General features: G+C 31.9%; 1 protein-coding gene and 2 long non-coding RNA genes across 5 annotated transcripts in view; 1 reads left to right on the plus strand and 2 right to left on the minus strand.

Moving 5' to 3' along the window:
* The window catches only part of LOC111416235 (folliculin-interacting protein 2), a 38537-nt gene extending 27729 nt beyond the window's left edge, over positions 1-10808 (minus strand). Inside the window, exon 1 of one of the 3 annotated variants that reach the window (XM_023048203.2) lies at positions 10497-10808. In XM_023048203.2, the coding sequence (XP_022903971.2) occupies positions 10497-10561 (65 nt within the window). In that variant the 5' untranslated portion in view covers positions 10562-10808. Of the gene's footprint in view, positions 1-2682; positions 2792-10496 lie in introns of those variants that run through there. The other 2 variants (XM_023048204.2, XM_071196329.1) reach the window with 2 other exon arrangements.
* On the plus strand, positions 2913-4932 carry LOC139429920 (uncharacterized). The gene is made up of 2 exons (XR_011640514.1): positions 2913-3197; positions 3253-4932. It is a non-coding gene; the product is annotated as an uncharacterized lncRNA (long non-coding RNA).
* Positions 10809-12902: 2094 nt separating the features above from the next.
* Positions 12903-13891, minus strand: LOC139430097 (uncharacterized). The gene is made up of 3 exons (XR_011640656.1): positions 13648-13891; positions 13002-13589; positions 12903-12944 (listed from the first exon to the last, which is right to left on the minus strand). It is a non-coding gene; the product is annotated as an uncharacterized lncRNA (long non-coding RNA).
* Between the last annotated feature and the right edge of the window lie 2192 nt (positions 13892-16083).

Below are 16083 nucleotides of genomic sequence, written 5' to 3' on the forward strand. Positions count from 1 at the left end.
GACAGAACCTATACCGCTAGTAACATGTCGTATTGATCGTCAAAACTGTTATTCATGTTAAGAACGGTTAAGTAGATACAATATTAAAAAGATCACAATCATGAAGCAATATCAAATGTGCTTCTAGCCACACTGTTTTTAGCGTTGTGTATTGTACCACTTCTAGGTGTTCTAAGATTTAACAAGTAATATTGCCTCTACATATTTCTCGGAAAGAATTGCATTCCTTATCTGGGTGTATATCAGAACAATCGGTCGTTTTTCAGTTCTTTTGGTATATGTTTGCTTGATAGCGGCATATTGTCAATAATCGTCAATAATTTCATACGCCTCTAATAAATAGGTATCAAATACAGTGCCTTATTCGAACAAAATTCTACATTCTCTGACATAAGTTTAGCCGAAGTCATTTGCGGCTGAAGCACTATAGTATGTGTTTACCAGTTTGGTGCGATACGGTATTAATTGCAGTGCCTAGCTCGCTAGTAACTTGAGCTTAACAAAATCAGAGAATTTATGACTCCATGAAAATGTAAGCTTCGTATGATTTACTATTAATGTCATCTTAAAGTCGACGAAAACGACCACGGCTAAACTTAGGAGTAAAAATCTATGACTTAGCTTGATTGGATGAAAGTTGCTTGTGGATGAGGCAAACTAATTATGAAAGCAAAATACAACAAATGCTAATAACATGGTAAGTTACAAAAATTACAACACGTTATCATATGGTTTGAGCCAATGTTTGAAAGAGTTTGAGAGGGAACAAATCTGGAGTTCAATCTGGTAGTTCAATCATCAGATATAGCGCTACTGTCATTTACGTTTAACACTCCAACAGTCGCATGTCATCTAAGAGATGACGTAAACAGTCTGTCTGGACTAACCAGTTAATACTTTTGCATGCATTGAATCTTAGGGCATCTTAGAAATGACATGCGCCCACTCTTGTAATAACCGGAGGCGCAACTACTGCAGTATTAAGAAATCCAAAAATTATTTAAAGCGAGGTCTGTCTTTTGAAACATCAACAGATACTATCTAGTCATGTAGTCTGTATCAAGGTCATTTATCCCAATGAAAAGATAATTTCTAAAAAGCAATTCATCCATTTTTGAAATGTGGATCAATATTTTAATAAGTACTGCATTCATCCTATGATGTTTACGGAGATTAAGAAATCTTGCAAATGTTCACACAAAGGCGAGTAGTATTTTAAATGGCCGCGTTTACCAACTGTTAACATTTGCAAACGGCCGCCATTTTAGTAAACGTAAAATTTGTGCGTTTATGTTTGCCAACCAATATAAATAAGCCATTCGCCAAAACACCAACACAACCGTGAACCGTTTGCGTTTGTCAACGTAAACCATTTGCAAAAGCTAAAGCAGCTATTGTTATAGCAGTGTTATATCGAACTCAAACCGAGTTAAGATCAAATTCAGCATTCTTGATTCGATTTAGAGCCCATGAAACTTTAGCAACATTCATGATTCCTTCAAGAGTTAGATGAAGAGAATTGGGAGTTTGTGTCGGTACTGATTTTACCCAGGAAAGTTTTTTTGCATTTTGCGTCTCTTACAACAATTTCTCTGGTTTGAAATTAGTTTTCAACAATGCCGTTGTCTCTGGATAAGAAGGAGATTGATCTGAAGCAACCGTTTCTTTGATGGTTTAAGAGCTAGCTTCGTTCGCGATTCCTTGTAGGTTTACTTTAACCTTCATCATACCATGTGGTTATTGGAGACCACAATCGTAATGTAAAATCGTATGTTACAAATAAACTGGTATTGTATGGGTTTCCGTTGGGGCTGATTATACTAAGTTTAGACCTCAGCTAAACTTAGGATTGAAAATCTATCTTTCTTTGCATTAAACTTAAGTCACTGCGTACAAGGTTAAACTAATTATGCATCATAACAAGTTATAAAACATTATCATTTATGTGCATCAACGATACAACAAGCAATGCAGCTAATCTTGGTCCATAGAACAGATGTGGTATTTGTAATAGCCAGTGTGTGTCCGGGTTTTTAACCACAGAAAGAAAGGAAACTCATTTCAATGAAATTTTGTAACCGGAAGTGCACCTAAAGTTTGCGCATTACATTTTTGATATAAACTATATACATAATATATAGACATGGTGATTATTGAAGATAACTTATCTAATGATGTGCTTTTCTAATTATGAAAAAAAAATTAAATTTTATGCATTAACCAACATAATAGTTATTTATTTCAAGGTAGTTGCAATAACTGACTATTTTATGCTATGTGTATAAGATTCGAGAAATTTGAGTGTAGCCCACTTCAGTTAATTATCGATTAGATTATTAACGCCGTCTACACGAACAAAAAAACATTAATGAATCAAAGTTAAAAATAAATTTTATTAATAAAATTTGAAAGAAGGATTATTAATAACATTATTAGTTATTATTTAAGATGAACTAATTTGAACTTAAAAAGTCTAAATTGCGCAGTATATATTAGCAAAGGTTAATTGGAAGAGTGAAGTCTAATTTTTAATTATATTATACCCAGTTTTGAAGTGTAAAGGAATTTCTTTACAATGTTAAACAAAGTAAATATTCTATATATATAATTAGGAAATTGTTTTAATATTTATTATAACTTCTTAATATCATAAAAATTAAATACTAATTAATAAATACTTACTGAACTTTTCTCTCAATTAAGTTATTCCCATTCGGTTGAAGATATGCAAAGTATAACATCTTCACATTCTGGCAACATATAACACAAAACTGAAATACGCGCTCTCATGAACGGGGTTTAAGTCGCGGCGTGCGCTCACTGTAGGCGTGTCATACAAACACACACACATACATACCAAAAAAAACCTCGATTACAAACCAACGCCAATCCTCAAAGGCCAACCTGTTGTTTTTGCCATACAATAATAAACATGTACGACATGAATTTCGTTTACCAACCCTTACGTCAGTTAATTCAGCGTGATCCGTTCAGTTTAAAATATTTCGAATAAATTTCTAAATATATGGTAGCGGAAGCGGGGGGGCTCAAAGTCGATTATCAAAAATAAGCGCCGGGAGCACAAAACTCGTGATCTCGTGACGAAACTTTTGGTGCACCGTTTATAAACAGCTTAATGTGTTCAAAATAATTACAAGCGATTTAGAGTTTGTGCAATAGAAATGTTACTTTTTTTTGTAAGGTCAAACATTTAAGTCGATTTTAATTATTAGTAACTTTTCAGAATTTTAGATGGAATTTCAATTTCCCAACTTTATCTTACTGTAATAAATCAATATTAATCAATGAAGATCCTAAAAGCAACATAATCATAATACAGTAAAACCTTGATATACCGGAACTCATTAGGACAAAATATTTTTAAATTTTTTTATACGATGTACACAACAAGGACGCTAGTTGTACTTTTAATTGGACCGTGTTATACATCACTTGACTAAGCGAGATTTTATCGTTTTTAGAGATCTCCATGCTGTCTGATAGGTAAAGGTGTAACTTATCTTAGAAAAAATGCGGAATACCGAAAGACCTAAAATACTATTTGTTTCAAAGGATAAAGCGCCAATCACGTTATACGATTTCAAGTCCGATTTTGCATCATACGTCTCATCATACACCAAGAAATTCTACAATTGAAAAAATAGATGAACCTACAATTTCGGGCCAGTATCAATATCTAAATGTTAGTATAAAATTAAAATTTTGTGTCTTTTATTTTATATAGAATTTAAGTCTAACTAGTTTCGGCGCTTGGCCATCTTCAGAGACTTTACAAATAGATTAACATCTCTCATTTTCTCACTATATTGCATATTTTTATTGCACTAAAACTAGAACTAACAGTAGACCTAGAACCAGATTATTTCTCGTTCTAGGTCTAGTGTTAGTTCTAGTTTAACCTAGCACTATCGCTAGAACTAACACAAGACCTAGAACTAGAATCATGCGGGTTTAGCAGTCTTGACAGACGTGGAACTAAACCCGAATGTTTCTACTATCCGTGCAAAAAGTCAAGACCCCTCACTTTAGAGATCGATAACTTCGCAACCGCTCGATAAAAAAAATTGCAACAAAGTTTGTTGTAATCACTGAACATTTCTACGTAACACATATAATTTGAAAATTTTCGGATCCACGGTTTTTTTTATCGCGAGTTAAATGAAAAAAGCACCCGATTTTTTACGGAGTTTTTGTCGGTTGTCCGATTCCGTTATCAGTTTTTCAAAATTAGAGCTCCCTAATTTTTTAAGAGCGATTTAATGGAATTACAAATTAAAGAGAAACAGAAATAAGCTCTGCGGGGTGACGGGAGTTCCATCCAAACGGAACAGATGGTGTGTCCCAGACAGGACGTCGCGCCTTATTTCTTTATGTAGATAAGACAAAGGCGCGACGTACTGTCTGGGTCGCACCATCTGTTCCGATTGCACGGAACCGTCTTCGGATTTTTTTCGTCAAATAGTTTTGGAGAAAAAAAATCGGAAAGTAGACAAAGTTGCTGGCACTCTCAAAAATCTATTATACGCAAAAATGTTCACTGATTACAATAAACATTACCGCAATTTTCTCCATCAAGCGGTTACGAAGATATCGACCTCTAAAGCGAGGGGCCTTGACTTTTTGCGCGGATAGTTGTTCTAGGTGTAGTGTTAGTTCTAGTGGCAGTGGTAGGTAGCGCTAGTTAGCATAAGATATTACATTTTTACATTTTTATTGAACTAAAACTAGAACGAGAACTATACCATTTCAAGTTCAAATTGGCACTAATCAAACTCGAAATGGCATTAAACAAAACCAATTTGGCGACTGTCATAATCAAATTAGCATTAATCAAAATCAAAATTAAAATGACATTAATCAATTACAAATTGTCACTGTTAACAAACTATCTACAAAATGCCTTATTTATATATGTACGAAGGCTTTGACGGCCGATATTAATTAAACTAAAACTAGACCTAACACTAGCACTATCACAAGAACTAACACTAGACCTAGAACCTTTCTAGACCGACCTAGACCGACCTAGAAATTCTTGGTGTTGCAAAAAGCACAGTTGAGATGGGTAAAAAATCAAGAAGAAAACCCAAGAGAAGGAAAACATAAAATAAAAATTATAGATGAACATCACAGTTTCTTTGTACTTAAAGTTGAAGAAAATCCTAAAATCATACTTAACCTAAGCAATTGCAAGAAACATTACGAAATGAGTTTCAGCTTAATGTAAGCAAGGAGTGTATTCGACAACGGCTTGATAGCCTCATATTTACATTAAAATAAATACGCTTTGAACCGGTAAGAACCAACATCGTCGAAGTGAAAACAAAAACATCTCAATACATAAGAAATTTGCTTGAACTTGAAAGTGAAAACATACCCATAATCTATTTAGATGAAACAATCTTTAATTTCTTTATCTAGCGTAGTCAAGGTCGTTCAAAAAAGGTGTCATTGTACCTTCATTGAAAAGGCTAACGAGTTTGTTAGGCAATGCTTAAGGATAGCTCAAGATAGCTAATGTTCATTGGCTTTAGTCACTGATAATGATTGATAATGCTCCTTGTCATTGTGGAGTTGAACAGGTGTTGATTTCTTCATTATAAATTTGTAAGTCCTTACAGTGCAATGCTAAACCCAATTGAACGCGCTTGGTCAATTTTGAAAGCAGGTGTAAAGGCAGATGTGGCGAATGCAGTTATAAATATTTTGGAAGGAAATGCCCGAGAAACAATATTCCCAAAATTAATGTAACTAACTGTAACAGGTTTATTTTAGACATGGAAGATGTCACCTTTTGAGTTAACAATATTGCTTACTACCAAGTATAAAATTATGCGTTTAAAATGTTAATCACGATTCAAAGATTATCTTGTTAAATTATTGAATGTCAATTTGATATTGATTAATGTCATTTTGATTAATGCCAATTTGATTATGACAGTTGCCAAATTGGTTTTGTTTAATGTCATTTTGAGTTTGATTAGTGCCAATTTGAACTTGAAAAGGTATAGAAACAATCGGGGTTAATCGTAAAGAAAACTTTCAGTTGTCAATGTCAACTTTAATTTTATTATTATATTCGTAATCTTCATAAAATAACCTTTAAAGTGAGTCCAAACATGACGCATTTATCTCAAAAAACCAAAAAGTTTGCACTTTCAACTTTTAATTTTGACATATTTGTCAACTTCATACAAAATCCTTTAAAATGAGTCCAAACTCGACATATTTAACTTTAATATTAATGGAAATACAATCACTTCCGGTTTGAAACGTCAACGTCAATTTTGACATATTTGTCACCTTCATTAAAAAATCTTTAAAATTAGTTCAAAGATGACGCACTTATCTCAAAAAAACAAAAAAGTTTGAATAAAAAACATTAAACCTTAAGTTAGCAACAATGAAGAGGGCAATTTAATTTTATAATATTAATACCAACCTTAATTTTTTATTATATTTTTGTGACAAATATTAAGATATTTTACAAAAATTAAGAATATGTCAAAATGACATTAACATTTCAAACCGGAAGTTGCTTATATCTCGAGTAATATTGGAATTTTTTCACGATGATTACAAATATGTCAAAATTCATTAAAACTTCATTAATATTGAAGATAAATATGTCGTGTTTGTACTCATTTTGAAGGATTTTTAATGAAGATTACAAATATGTCAAAATTGAGGTTGACATTTTAAACCTGAAGTTAGTTATTATATAATAGAAGTTTTATAACTGAAGTTTATTTAGTGTTAATCGCTTTTCCGCACTTTCTGTTTATTTTAACGTGTTTTTTGGGTCATTTCACATTGATTTAAAAAAATCGTCGATTTTTAAGCCACATTATGATTCTTGAATTTTTCCCGAGTTTGTTAATATTTCTTTTGTTAAAAAAGAGCGTTCTTAAATTTTAACCTGTAAACTTGTAACACTTCGTTCTTAATTTCATTTTACAACTTTTTAAACTTTAATTTTGTAAATTAGTTACTAATAATCTAATTTCGACTTTGATACGTGATCTTTTTAACAAAACAAAAAGAAATATTAAGAAACTTGTTTGTAAAACTATTTGTAGAGTCTCGGAAGATGGCCAAGGACCGAAACTGGTTAGACTTAAATTCTATATAAAATAAAAAAACAGTTTAAAAGTGCAAAATCAAACTATAGATTATTTTCTTCAAAAATTTTTACACAAATCGTCATCATTTTGTCTCTAGTTTTAGTGATTAAATTTATGCCACGACTTACAGAAACATCCTGCACAGGGTGGTTCAAATTCGATATCCGAATAGGCTAACCCGGAAACTATAAGAGTTAGAAAAAAAATAGTTTACATGTCATGATCTCGTTTTTCGAGAAACTGGTAATGCCGAAAACCTTAAAACGCTATCGTTTTTTGTGTTTCCCCGAGAGGCCAAAAATGAAAATATCGTAAAACCAACAAGTGCAATTATCTTGGTTATTATTATAGGTGGAGTATTATAACTGAGACATTATATGGACACTTTTTTACAGAGAATTTCATGCCGTAGTCAAAAAAAATTTTTAGGGTTTAGATTTTGAGATATCATGACAATTTTAATTTTTTTAAATGGAAATAACCACTATTTTTTTCTGATTATAAAAATATAGGGAAGTTTTAGAATAAATTTAAAAATAACCTTTTTTTAAGCGTCGTCAAAGAAATTTAATTTACAGTTTCCTATAAATTATAACTAAAAATTAGAAAAGCATATTTCTGATATTTGAAACAAATACATTTGTTGAACTATTTAATTTATATTTGTTTTACACAAAAGTTGGAGTAGATTGCATTATTTCACATTTTTATTAATATTTAATATTATTAAACGACTTAATGAATTATTGATAGATGGCGCTCATATATTTATTTTTTTTTTAATTCAAATAAACAGCAACATTTGTTTGTATTCAAAAATGTTGTGAAGTGTCAAATTAAAAATCCTATTTTTTAAGATGGATTACGAAAATTACGAAAAGTTTAACGTGTTAGAATGTTACATATTAGAAAATAAAGTAAATTTTACATAAATTTTTAGTAGAATAATTTTTAGTTATAGTACCGTAATTTACAGGAAACTGTAAATTTAATTTCTTTGACGACACTAAAAAAAAGTTTATTTTTAGCTTTATTCTAAAACAGTAAGAAATAGACCTATCTAACCCCATATTTTTGTAATCAGAAAAAAATAACGAATTTAATAAGCGAATTTCCATTTAAAAAAACGAAAATTGGCAATATCTCAAAATCTAAAACCGGAAAATTTTTTTGGACTACGTCATGAAATTCTTTGTAAAAATGTGTCCATATAATGTCTTAGTTATAATACTCCACCTATAATAATAACCAAGATAATTGCACTTGTTGGTTTTAAGATATTTTCAAATTTGGCCTCTAGGGGAAAAACAAAAGATTTGAGGTTTTCGGCATTAGCAGTTTCTCGAAAAACGAGATCATAACATGTAAGCTACTTTTTTTCTAACTCTTATAGTTTCGGAGATAGCCTATTAGGACATCGAATTTGAACCACCCTGTACAATCGTAAAACTAAAAATTCTGTGTTTGTGATAGCTGTCATCAGTGGTCTGTGATAAAAATAGACAGGCACCAAACAATTTTCAATAGTTTGAGTCTGTCTATTTTGAGAAGTCTTATATTTTTAGAGAGATGAAAACAAAAATCCCGTTTTTCTCAACATTATTCATTTGTCGCTTAGTCAAGTGATGCATAAGGCAGTGCAATTGTTATTCAACCCAAATGTTTCTAGTTCTAGTATTAGCTCTTATTTTAGCTGTTACTTAGTGTTAGATTGCTGTATATCTTTATTGAACTAGAGCTGACACTAGCACTACACCTAACACTAGACTTACGATTAGATCTAGAAACATTCTGGTTTAGCCGTTTTAAGACACGCAAGACTAAACCCGAATGTTTCTAGTTCTAGGTCTAGTATTAATTCTAATCCTAGTGTTAGCTTTAGATTTAGTTGTTCTTCAGCTTTTGATAGTTGTATATTGTTCAATGAACTAAAACTAAAACTAACACTAGACTTAGAACTAGAAAGTTTTCGGTTTAGCCGTGCGAAAACTTTCTAGTTCTAAGTCTAGTGTTAGTTCTAGTTTGAATTGTTATTCAGTCTAGATTGTTATATATCTTTATTGAATTAAAAGTAGAACTAACACTAGTTCTAGAGCTAGAAACATTCTGGTTTAGCCAAACGTCTCTTAAGACGGCTAAAGCCGTATGATTCTAGTTCTAGGTCTTGTGCTAGTTCTAGTGATAGTCCTAGTGTAAAACTAGAACTAACACTAGACCAAGAACTAGAAATATTCGGGTTTAGCCGTACGTCTCGTAAGACGGCTAAATCCGAATGTTTCTAGTTCTAGGTCTTGTGCTAGTTCTAGTGATAGTCCTAGTGTAAAACTAGAACTAACACTAGACCAAGAACTAGAAATATTCGGGTTTAGCCGTACGTCTCGTAAGACGGCTAAATCCGAATGTTTCTAGTTCTAGATCTAGTGTTAGTTCTAATGATAGTGTCAGTTCTAGTTTTAGTTATTAATCAGCGTTAGATTGTTGTATATTTTTCATTAAACTAGAACTAACACAAGACCCAGAAAGTTTCGGGTTTAATCGCGCGTCTTCAGACGCAAAGAAATTTTCACATAACGGATTTTTGGCTATAACGGACACTCCCTTCCCCGTATTAATTCGTTATATCGAGGGTTTGTAATATTATAATAAGAATTTTATTTAAAAAAGTGACCTAAAAATGTTTTGCCAAGAATTATTTTGTAAAGTATCAAAAAAATATGACTAGAAATTTGTAGTATCATTTTGACATATTTATGTTACATATAAGTGTTGGCAGATACTTTCGAGATCATAAAGTTGTTTTCAATGTTGTGTGTTTGGAAATTTTGGCATTGTTTATGTTTCAAAAGAGAAATGTTTTTTAATGTTCTTTTAACTTTTATACTTATGCAGTAAATAACCATTTATCAAAACAGAAAAAGATAATATAGACTCGTTCAATTAGCACATAAATTGATATTAGTGTGTATTAATATTAAATGATCCCATACTTAGTTTAATTAGCATCAAAATACAAAACACAAAAAAATCATTTCTTTATGTATTCTTTGTGATTTATTTATTAGTTCGGGTGATGTCATGTGAGATTTTTGTTTATAAAACCACTTGGCAGTGGCGGAGAGAAATAGATAGAATATTATTAAAGGGGGCTTAGAAACAATCAGAAGTTTCCAAACAATTGTTAAAAAGAAATTTAATCTGCCGGTTTCATTGAAACGATTGGACGATTACAAAACGAACTCGTGACTCTCTAACGTGTTTATAAAATAAAAATATTTGCGGTGATTTCAGGTTATGTCAAGGTTGTGTGGATTGGGTAAAAATAAAACGGATTATGTTGGTGGTATCACTTACCGTACGTTATCCTGATGCTTGTAGGTTCGTTTTCGCGACAGGAACAGCCTGTTAAGTAATGCCATAAGAGCGAATCACGAAAACATTCGGCCAGCATTTAAAAAACGAAAAGAACAGGAAAAACGACCTCTTTTCTTTAATAAAATTGGGGCGAAAAAAAGTCGGAACTCCGGGAGATCGCGACCGCCTTTGCCAGGAAATTTGTCACTGTACCGTTCGGTTGTAAATACACGGTCGGTCACGTGCTTCGCGTGGTCATATGATTTGCTCGGGTCAGTTGTTTGGACAGTGGCACAAAAACTTTTTCCGCAGGAAGCGTGTGCAAGAACCCCCTGGCCCCTCAACAATCTTTTGTTTACTTCTTACTGGTGACATCTAACAAGATTATACTTCACTAATAAATAAAATTATAGGCATAGGCAACCAAATATACTCCTTAGCAAAGTGAACTGAATATCTAAATGTCAATAAATTATTATCTTTTTTATTATAAATAAATTAACTAATGCCGAAATTCGGCTGTTGGTCCGAGCAGCAAGAAAACCCGATCGAAAATATTATTTTGCTGTTAGCAATTAGCTAGCTTTATGAAAGTTGTCATATGATTATAATAATTATAAAACCTTATCGGTTTTTTCGAAACAATCGCCGAATAAACTGTAGTATTATGGCGACATCTAGCGGTAGAATTGTATAACGCTCACGTGTTAACGAGTGCAACGACACCTATGCGAAGTTAGCCCCCAATTAGATAGGATTTTACATGTATAGTATTTTGATTATAACAAGAGAACCAGTCAACCGATTTCGATAAACAATGTCTCATTCGAAAGCTTAATCTTTGGCCAATACGGAAGTGAAAATGTCCGATTCGAAATCTCTCTCGAATTCCACTAAAACGCCAAAATAATGCGAAGGTACACAAAAATGACCTTTTTTAAGTGGTGATAACTCGTAAACGATGTACTCAATGATCAAGATCTATACGTCATTCGATTCGTCGTAGTTTCTTCTATCGAAATCACAAAATGCCCGATTTCAATTCTCTCCCGTTAACCTTGTACAGCCCTCGGAATGACACCGTGTTCCGGGTGGCTCCTTGTTTATGCAAATGTGAACGCCCGAAAGTCTAGCCCCCAATATAAAAAAATTAATTTAAACTAAATCGACTATAATTAGAGAACAGTTTGCGGATTTTAATGTTTTATATCTCAATCGAAAGTTTATGCCTGGCTAAATGCCCGATTCGAAATATTTAAGGATTTTGATTAAAACATAAAAAACGAATTAATCAAACACATCAATTATCTCCTTAACTAATTGACCAATTTTAGTCATGAACATCTTGATCAAAAGTATGATCTACAATGAACGCGAAGGTGGAAATGCCCGATTTCAAAATTAACTAATTATTTGCGTACGGCTATTGAAAATACCCCGCGAATCTGCCGACTGGAAGTCTAGCCCTCAATAAGAAAAAATTAATTTTGATTACATTCACTATAACTAAAGAACGCTTTAACGGATTTTAATGTTTTATATATCAAATGAAAACCTTGCGTCTGGCTGAATGTAGAAACATTCACAAATGTTATAAACATTAAATTAAATAGGTGTATACACGCATAACGTTGTATTACATGAAACTGTAAGTGCATTTTTCTCGAAACATCCTTTTTACATCTGGTTAACACGATTCCTAAAAAACTACTCATTCGATTGACTTGAAATTTGAACTGCACTTTCAAATAGCATCTTTCTATCGTATGATCTACAGAGAAACTGATACGATATATACATGATTTCTTTTTGAGGTAAACTTATCGATTTGAAGAACAAAATCGATTATCTTAATTTGACTAGGCGCCATTTTGCCAATAAAATTTTTTTTGCTTAGTTCTAGTTCAAACGATAATCACAAGTACATATATAGAAAAGAACATAATTTGATTTTTGAGTTTCAGATCATTTCAAGGATAGATATTGTGTCAACCAGCACCTTAGACAATCCACGTACCAACTTGGTGGAGGGATAATTTAAAGATTATTTTCTATAAACAATTCTTTTTAAATAAGTAAATACATCATGAAAACATATGCAAAAGATTAAATTGAAATACCACATAATTTGGTAGCAAAAAATTCCCAAAGAAATCATTTTATTTGATACAAAAAAAGAGACTCTCCCATTAAAAAGTTTAAATTATACTGGTATTATTTGGAGTGGTTTACACTCAATTTCAAATTATTTCATGTTTTGACAATGTTGATAATTAAAGCTTTATAATTTTTCAAGCACAAAATGCAAAAACTTATTGAATAGTACCGTTTTTCAAGCACAAATCCAGTGAATCGCGAATTTTCCCGATATGTTTTGGTCAATTAATAAAATTGAAAACGACTCGCCGAATGGATGTTGTTTCCCTTGGATTTTACTTCGAAGCTCAGCTGGAAAAAAAAGATAAATTAATTTATTGTGACAAAAAAAAAGAATTAATACGATACCTTCACATCCTTCAACATCCATAAAATAGCAATCCCATGATGTCCTATATCACATCACTAATATCACCTAACACTTAGCATAACTATAGCACGCATTTATCACTTAATTCAAGTAATAAGTTTTATTTTTCTAAACTACTTTATCACCCTTAAATGCCCGCATATCAACTAAAATGCGTTATTAGCGAATCAACTTCCAAACATCCCCTACCACATAATTTGGTAGCAAAAAATTCCCAAAGAAATCATTTTATTTGATACAAAAAAAAGAGACTCCCCATTAAAAAGTTTGAATTAGATTATACTAGTATTATTTGGAGTGGTTTACACTCAATTTCAAATTATTTCATGTTGTGACAATGTTGATAATTAAACCTTTATAATTTTTCAAGTACAAAATGCAAAAATTTATTGAATGGTACCGTTTTTCAAGCACAAATCCAAGGAGTAGCGTTCAAACGGTTTTTATCTCTAAAAATTATAAAGTTCAAATCGCGAATTTTCCCGATATGTTTTGATCAATTAATAAAATTGAAAACGACTCACCGAATGGATGTTGTTTTCCTTGGATTTTACTTCGAAGCTCAGCTGGAAAGAAAAGATAAACTAATTTATTGTGACAAAAAAAAATGAATTAATACGATACCTTTTAACATCCATAAAATAGCAATCCCATGATGTCCTATATCACATCACTAATATCACCTAACACTTAGCATAACTATAGCACGCATTTATCACTTAATTCAAGTAATAAGTTTTATTTTTCTAAACTACTTTATCACCCTTAAATGCCCGCACATCAACTAAAATGCGTTATTAGCGAATCAACTTCCAAACATCCCCTCCTTAATTTATTGTGGGAAGAAGGAATACTGGAGGTGAATAAACAAAAATCTAAAGACGACGGGCCGAAGCGGTTTTAAATCGTTTTTTGGTTTTAAAACTCAACCTTTCAATAAAAAAATTACTCGTTTTCTCGAAACATTTCAAATAAAACTTACGTCATTTTACTAAAATAAAACGCACTAATCGAATTTCAATGTCCTGCAAAAGAAAGTCTATCCCCCAATATAAAAAAATTAATTTAAACTAAATCGACTATAATTCGAGAACGGTTTGACGGATTTTAATGTTTATATCTCAATTAAAAGTATGTGTCTGGCTGAATGCGGTTGTCGAAATGCCCGATTCTAAATATTTAGGGATTTTGATTAAAACACAAAAAAACGAATTAATCAAACACATCAATTATCTCCTTAACTAATTGACCAATTTTAGTCATCAACATCTCAATCGAAAGTAAGATCTACAATGAATGCGAAGCTGGAAATGCTCGATTTCAAAATTTACTAATTACCTGCGTACGGCAATTGAAATGACCAACTGGAAGTCTAGCCCCCAAACTTTCGATTGAGATATAAAACATTAAAATCCGTCAAACCGTTCTCTAATTATAGTCGATTTAGTTTAAATTATCTTTTTTATATTGGGGGCTAGACTTTCTTTTGCAGGAAGTGTTAAACATTGAAGTTCGATTAGTGCGTTTTATTTTAGTAAAATGATGTAAGTTTTATTTGAAATGTTTCGAGAAAACGAGTAATTTTTTATTGAAAGGTTGAGTTTTAAAATCAAAAAACGATTTAAAACCGCTTCGGCCCGTCGTCTTTAAATTTTTTATTTATTCACCTCCAGTATTCCTTCTTCCCACAATAAATTAAGGAGGGGATGTTTGGAAGTTGATTCGCTAATAACGCATTTTAGTTGATATGCGGGCATTTAAGGGTGATAAAGTAGTTTAGAAAAATAAAACTTTTTACATAAATTAAGTGATAAATGCGTGCTATATTTATGCTAAGTGTTAGGTGATATTAGTGATGTGATATAGGACATCATGGGATTGCCATTTTATGGATGTTGAAGGATGTGAAGGTATCCTATTAATTCTTTTTTTTTTGTCACAATAAATTAATTTATCTTTTCTTTCCAGCTGTGCTTCGAAGTAAAATCCAAGGGAAACAACATCCATTCGGTGAGTGGTTTTTAATTTTATTAATTGACCAAAACATATCGGGAAAATTCGCGATTTGAACGGTGTAATTTTTCCAGATAAAAACCGTTTCGACGCTACTCACTGGATTTGTGCTTGAAAAACGGTACTATTCAATAAATTTTTGCATTTTGTGCTTGAAAAATTATAAAGGTCTAATTATCAACATTGTCAAAACATAAAATAATTTGAAATTGAGCGTAAACCACTCCAAATAATACTAGTATAATCTAATTCAAACTTTTTAATGGGGGAGTCTTTCTTTTTGTATCAAATAAAATGATTTTATTGGGAATTTTTTGCTACCAAATTATGTGGTATTTCAATTTAATCTTTTGCATATGTTTTCATGATATATTTACTTATTTAAAAAGAATTGTTTATAGAAAATAATCTTTACATTGTCCCTCAACCAAGTTGGTACGTGGATTGTCTAAGTTGCTGGTTGATACAATAACTATTCCTGAAATAATCTGAAACTCAACAATCAAATGATGTTCTTTTCTATATATGTACTTGTGATTATCGTTTGAACTAGAACTAAGCAAAAAAATATTATTGGCAAAATGGCGCCTAGTCAAATTAAGATAATCGATTTTGTTAATCCTTAAATATTTCGAATAGGGCATTTCGACAACCGCATTCGGCCAGGCGAAAGCTATCGATTGAGATATAAAACATTAAAATCCGTCAAACCGTTCTCTAATTATAATCGATTTAGTTTAAATTAATTTTTTCATATTGGGGGCTAGATTTTCGGGCGTTCATACGTGCATAAACAACGAGCCGAACACGGTGTCATTCCGAGGGCTGCATAAGGTTAACGGGAGAGAATTGAAATCGGGCATTTTGTGATTTCGATAGAAGAAACTACAACGAATGGAATGACGTATAGAGCTTGATCATCGGGTACATCGTTTACGAGTTATTACCACTTAAAAAAGGTCATTTTTGTGTATCTTTGCATTATTTTGGCGTTTTAGCGGAATTCGAGAGAGATTTCGAATCGGGCATTTCCACTTTGGTATTGGT

Source organism: Onthophagus taurus, chromosome 6, assembly GCF_036711975.1.
Source record: "Onthophagus taurus isolate NC chromosome 6, IU_Otau_3.0, whole genome shotgun sequence".
NCBI lineage: Eukaryota > Metazoa > Arthropoda > Insecta > Coleoptera > Scarabaeidae > Onthophagus > Onthophagus taurus.